Source organism: Pezoporus wallicus, unplaced genomic scaffold (assembly GCF_028554395.1).
Source record: "Pezoporus wallicus isolate ANWC-B61680 ecotype Strahan unplaced genomic scaffold, APGP_CSIRO_Pwel_v1 contig_9293, whole genome shotgun sequence".
NCBI lineage: Eukaryota > Metazoa > Chordata > Aves > Psittaciformes > Psittacidae > Pezoporus > Pezoporus wallicus.
In genome coordinates this window covers 1-6,799 of record NW_026641164.1, presented here as the reverse complement: position 1 = coordinate 6,799, position 6,799 = coordinate 1, and the positions used below count along the sequence as shown (strand labels likewise).

General features: G+C 55.9%; 1 protein-coding gene across 1 annotated transcript; it reads right to left on the bottom strand.

Annotated features, from left to right (window-relative positions):
* Nucleotides 1-577: 577 nt before the first annotated feature.
* On the bottom strand, nucleotides 578-4,434 carry LOC130606324 (CAP-Gly domain-containing linker protein 3-like; the record flags this gene model as incomplete). The annotated part of the gene is made up of 4 exons (XM_057422572.1): nucleotides 578-814; nucleotides 2,488-2,606; nucleotides 4,101-4,262; nucleotides 4,341-4,434. Coding segments are annotated over 4 exons (612 nt in total), but the record flags the coding sequence as incomplete, so codon positions are not given.
* Nucleotides 4,435-6,799: the final 2,365 nt, after the last annotated feature.

Below are 6,799 nucleotides of genomic sequence, written 5' to 3'. Positions count from 1 at the left end.
ACATCCCCCACCCCCCATACCCCACACCCCATACCCCATATGACCCATACCCCACACCCCCCCTACCCCACATACCCCACACCCCCCACCCCATACCCCACACCCCATATGACCCATACCCCATACCACACCCCACACCCCATACCCCACACCCCCCACCCCATATGACCCATACCCCACACCCCATACCCCATATGACCCATACCCCACCCCCCATACCCCACACCCCCCACCCCCAATACCCCACACACCCCACACCCCACCCCACACCCCATATGACCCATACCCCACACCCCCCACACCCCATACCCCACACCCCACACCCCATATGACCCATACCCCACACCCCATACCCCACACCCCACACCCCACACCCCCCACACCCCACACCCCACATGCCCCACACCCCACACCCCACACCCCACACCCACACCCACCCCCAGACCCACACCCCCTCCCCACACCCCACCCCCACACCCACACCCCATATGCCCCATACCCCATACCACACCCCATATGACCCACACCCCATATGCCCCCCACCCCATCCCCCCCACCCCCCCGCTGCCCCCCTCACCTTCCCCCCCTGCAGCCTCACTCTGTCCCCCAGCTGCATGCCGAGGCAGAGCAGGACGCTGTTCCCGGGCAGGTTGTCGTAGTTGGGCAGGGTGACCCTGGGCAGGCTGCAGCTCAGCGGCACCGCTTCCTCCAGCAGCCGCCGCAGCTCCCGGGCCACCAGCGCCGCCTCCGCCTTGTCCAGGGCCATGTCCGTGGGGTCCGGCACCACCTCCGCCGCCACCTGACCCTTGCTGTTCTGTGGGGCACGGGGGACGGGGAGGGCTGGGGGGGCTATGGGGGGGCTATGGGGGGGCTATGGGGGGGCTATGGGGGGGCTATGGGGGGGCTATGGGGGGGCTATGGGGGGGCTATGGGGGGGCTATGGGGAGCCTATGGGGGGGCTATGGGGGGCTATGGGGAGCCTATGGGCACTATGGGGAGCCTATGGGGAGCCTATGGGGGGGCTATGGGTGCTATGGGGAGCCCATGGGTGCTGTGGGGAGCCTATGGGGAGCCTATGGGTGCTGTGGGGACTGGGAGGCTATGGGGGGGCTATGGGGAGCCTATGGGTGCTGTGGGGACTGGGAGGCTATGGGGGGGCTATGGGGAGCCTATGGGCGCTGTGGGGAGCCTATGGGTGCTGTGGGGACTGGGAGGCTATGGGGAGCCTATGGGTGCTATGGGGAGCCTATGGGTGCTGTGGGGACTGGGGGGACTGGGAGCCTATGGGGAGCCTATGGGGAGCCTATCCCCTATAGCCCCCTATAGTACCTATATTCCCTACAGCCCCCTGTAGCCCCCATATCCCCTATAGCTCTTATAGCCCTATAGCCCCCCATAGTCCCCATATCCCCTATAGCTCTTATAGCCCTATCGCCCCCCATAGTCCCCATATCCCCTATAGCCCCTATAGCTCTTATAGCCCCCTATAGCTCTTACAGCCCTATCGCCCCCCATAGTCCCCATATCCCCTATAGCCCCTACAGCTCTTATAGCCAGATAGCCCCCTATATCCCCTATAGCCCCCCTATAGCTCTTACAGCCCTATCGCCTCCCATAGTCCCCATATCCCCTATAGCTCTTATAGCCCTATAGCCCCCTATAGCCCCTATAGCTCTTATAGCCCTATCGCCCCCTATAGTCCCCATATCCCCTATAGTCCCTATAGCTCTTATAGCCCTATAGCCCCCTATAGCCCATATAGCCCTATCGCCTCCCATAGTCCCCATATCCCCTATAGCTCTTATAGCCCTATTGCCCCCCATAGCCCCCATATCCCCTATAGCTCTTATAGCCCTACAGCCCCCTATAGCCCCTATAGCTCTTATAGCCCTACAGACCCCTATAGCCCCCTATAGTTCTTATAGCCCTACCGCCCCCGATAGTCCCCATATCTCCTATAGCTCTTACAGCCCTATCGCCCCCATATTCCCCATATCCCCTATAGCCCCTATAGTTCTTATAGCCCTACAGCCCCCCATAGTCCCCATATTGCCTATAGCCCCTATAGCTCTTATAGCCCTATAGCCCCCTATAGCCCCTATAGCTCTTATAGCCCTACAGACCCCTATAGCCCCCTATAGTTCTTATAGCCCTACCGCCCCCATAGTCCCCATATCCCCTATATCCCCCATATCCCCATTGCCCCCATAGTCCCCATATCCCCTATATCCCCCATATCCCCCTCGCCCCCATATCCCCTATATCCCCCATATCCCCATCGCCCCCATAGTCCCCATATCCCCTATATCCCCCATATCCCCATCGCCCCCATAGTCCCCATATCCCCTATAGCCCCCATAGTCCCCATATCCCCTATATCCCCTATATCCCCCATATCCCCATAGCCCCCCATAGTCCCCATATCCCCTATATCCCCCATATCCCCATCGCCCCCATACCCCCCTGTCCCCCCGGAGCGCCCCATACCCGCATGGCGGGGTCCGCGCCGTGCTCCAGGAGGCAGCGCACGGCGCCCAGGCAGAGGTTGGAGGCGGCGATGTGCAGCGCGGTGCCGTGGCTGAAGTCACTGCAGGTGGAGTGCAGGACTGGGGGGGAAAGGGGCACGGGGACCCCCGGCCTCAGCCCGTGGGGGAACCCCAAGGGGCTCACCCCATGGTATCAACCCTAGGGAGCCCCATGGCATCACCCCATGGCATCACCCCATGGCATCACCCCATGGCATCACCCCCTAGGGAGCCCCATGGCATCACCCCATGGCATCACCCCATGGCATCACCCCATGGCATCACCCCAATGGGAGCCCCATGGCATCACCCCAATGTCCTCTATGGGAGCCCCATGGCATCACCTCATGGTATCACCCCTAGGGAGCCCCATGGCATCACCCCAATGGGAGCTCCATGGCATCACCCCATGGTATCAACCCTAGGGGAGCCCCATGGCATCACCTCATGGCATCACCCCAATGGGAGCCCCATGGCATCACCCCATGGCATCACCCCTAGGGAGCCCCATGGCATCACCTCTATGGGAGCCCCATGGCATCACCCCATGGCATCACCCCAATGGGAGCCCCATGGCATCACCCCATGGCATCACCCCTAGGGAGCCCCATGGAATCACCCCAATGGGAGCCCCATGGCATCACCTCATGGCATCACCCCTAGGGAGCCCCATGGAATCACCCCAATGGGAGCCCCATGGCATCACCCCATGGCATCAACCCCTAGGGGAGCCCCATGGCATCACCCCATGGCATCACCCCTAGGGGAGCCCCATGGTATCACCCCTATGGGAGCCCCCTGGCATCACCCCTAGGGAACCCCCATGGCATCACCTCATGGCATCAACCCTAGGGAGCCCCATGGCATCACCCCAATGGGAGCCCCCTGGCATCACCCCAATGGGAGCCCCCCGGCATCACCCCATGGCATCATCCCTAGGGGAACCCCATGGCATCTCCCCAATGCGCTCACCCCTAGGGGACCCCCATGGCATCACCCCATGGCATCACCCCTAGGGAAGCCCCATGGCATCACCCCATGGCATCACCCCCTAGGGGAGCCCCATGGCATCACCCCAATGGGAGCCCCATGGCATCACCCCTATGTCCTCTATGGGAATCCCATGGCATCACTCCAATGTCCTCTATGGGAGCCCCATGGAATCACCCCAATGTGCTCACCCCTATGGGACCCCCATGGCATCACCCCAATGTGCTCACCCCTAGAGGAGCCCCATGGCATCACCCCAATGTCCCCTATGGGAGCCCCATGGCATCACCCCAATGTGCACACCCCTATGGGACCCCCATGGCATCACCCCAATGTCCTCACCCCCACGGGACCCCCACGGCCTGTGCCCACGGTGGCACCCCAATGTCCTTATCCCCTGGAGCCCCCCATCTCTTGTCCCCATTGCACCCAATGTCCTCATCCCCTGTGGGACCCCCATGTCCTCTCCCCACGGACCCCAACGTCCTTATCCCATGGGGACCCCCACGGCCTGCCCCTTGAGGACCCCAAATGCCCTGTCCCCATTGCACCCCACGCCCTGCCCCATGGACCCCCTGCCCTCACCTCGGGGCGCTGCTGCCCGCAGCAGGGTGCGGATGAGCTCGGGGACGTCGAAGTAGGCGGCGTAGTGCAGGGCGTTCATGTGGGTCCAGCGGCTGCGCAGCGTCACGTCGCCCCCCAGCGCCAGCAGCCGCGTGGACAGGCGGACGGCGGCCGCGGGGTCCCCTATGGGGAGATGTGGGGCTGTGGGGTACTGGGCTATGGGGTGCGGGATGTGGGGCTATGGGGCACGGGGACACGTACCCACGCCGTGGGCCCCGGCCTTGCAGGCGTAGTGCAGGAGCGTCATGTCCGTCAGGCCGTCACGGTCGTTCACGTGGCAGCCGCGGCGCAGGATCTGACCCGGTTACACACCAGTTACACGTCGGTTACACACCAGTTACACACTGGTTACACATCAGTTACACATCGGTTACACACTGGTTACACATCAGTTACACACTGGTTACACATCAGTTACACATCGGTTACACACCAGTTACACATCAGTTATACACTGGTTACACATCGGTTACACACCAGTTACACATCAGTTACACATCAGTTACACATCGGTTACACACCAGTTACACACCAGTTACACACTGGTTACACATCAGTTATACACTGGTTACACATCAGTTACACATCAGTTATACACTGGTTACACATCGGTTACACACCAGTTACACATCAGTTACACACCAGTTACACGTCGGTTACACATCGGTTACACACTGGTTACACATCAGTTACACACTGGTTACACATCAGTTACACACCAGTTACACACTGGTTACACATCAGTTACACACCAGTTACACATCAGTTACACACCAGTTACACACTGGTTACACATCAGTTACACATCGGTTACACACCAGTTACACATCAGTTACACATCAGTTACACATCGGTTACACATCAGTTACACACTGGTTACACATCAGTTACACATCGGTTACACACCAGTTACACATCAGTTACACATCGGTTACACATCAGTTACACACTGGTTACACATCAGTTATACACCGGTTACACATCGGTTACACACCAGTTACACATCAGTTACACATCAGTTACACATCGGTTACACATCAGTTACACACTGGTTACACATCTGTTACACACTGGTTACACATCAGTTACACACCAGTTACACGTCGGTTACACACCAGTTACACACCAGTTACACACTGGTTACACACTGGTTACACATCAGTTACACATCGGTTACACACCAGTTACACATCAGTTATACACTGGTTACACATCGGTTACACACCAGTTACACATCAGTTACACATCGGTTACACATCAGTTACACACTGGTTACACATCAGTTACACACCAGTTACACACTGGTTACACATCAGTTACACACCAGTTACACATCAGTTACACACCAGTTACACACTGGTTACACATCAGTTACACACCAGTTACACACTGGTTACACATCAGTTACACACCAGTTACACATCAGTTACACACTGGTTACACATCAGTTATACACCGGTTACACACCAGTTACACACTGGTTACACACTGGTTACACATCAGTTACACACTGGTTACACATCTGTTACACACTGGTTACACATCAGTTACACACCAGTTACACGTCGGTTACACACCAGTTACACACCAGTTACACACTGGTTACACACTGGTTACACATCAGTTACACATCGGTTACACACCAGTTACACATCAGTTATACACTGGTTACACATCGGTTACACACCAGTTACACATCAGTTACACATCAGTTACACATCGGTTACACATCGGTTACACACTGGTTACACATCAGTTACACACCAGTTACACACTGGTTACACATCAGTTACACACCAGTTACACATCAGTTACACACCAGTTACACACTGGTTACACATCAGTTACACACCAGTTACACACTGGTTACACATCAGTTACACACCAGTTACACATCAGTTACACACTGGTTACACATCAGTTATACACCGGTTACACACCAGTTACACACCGGTTACACATCAGTTACACACTGGTTACACATCAGTTACACACTGGTTACACATCTGTTACACACTGGTTACACATCAGTTACACACCAGTTACACACTGGTTACACACCAGTTACACACTGGTTACACATCGGTTACACACCTGTTATACATCAGTTATACACTGGTTACAAATCAGTTACACACTGGTTACACATCTGTTACACACCGGTTACACACCAGTTACACACCGGTTACACATCAGTTACACATCCGTTACACACCGGTTACACACCGGTTACACGTCAGTTACACACTGGTTACACACTGGTTACACATCAGTTACACATCCGTTACACACTGGTTACACATCAGTTACACATCAGTTATACACCGGTTACACACCAGTTACACACCGGTTACACATCAGTTACACACTGGTTACACATCAGTTACACACTGGTTACACATCTGTTACACACTGGTTACACATCAGTTACACACCAGTTACACACTGGTTACACACCAGTTACACACACATCGGTTACACACATACATCAGTTATACACTGGTTACACATCAGTTACACACTGGTTACACATGTTACACACTGGTTACACATCTGTTACACACCTGTTACACATCAGTTACACAGCGGTTACACACCTGTTACACACGGGTTACACCTCAGTTACACACTGGTTACACATCAGTTACACACTGGTTACA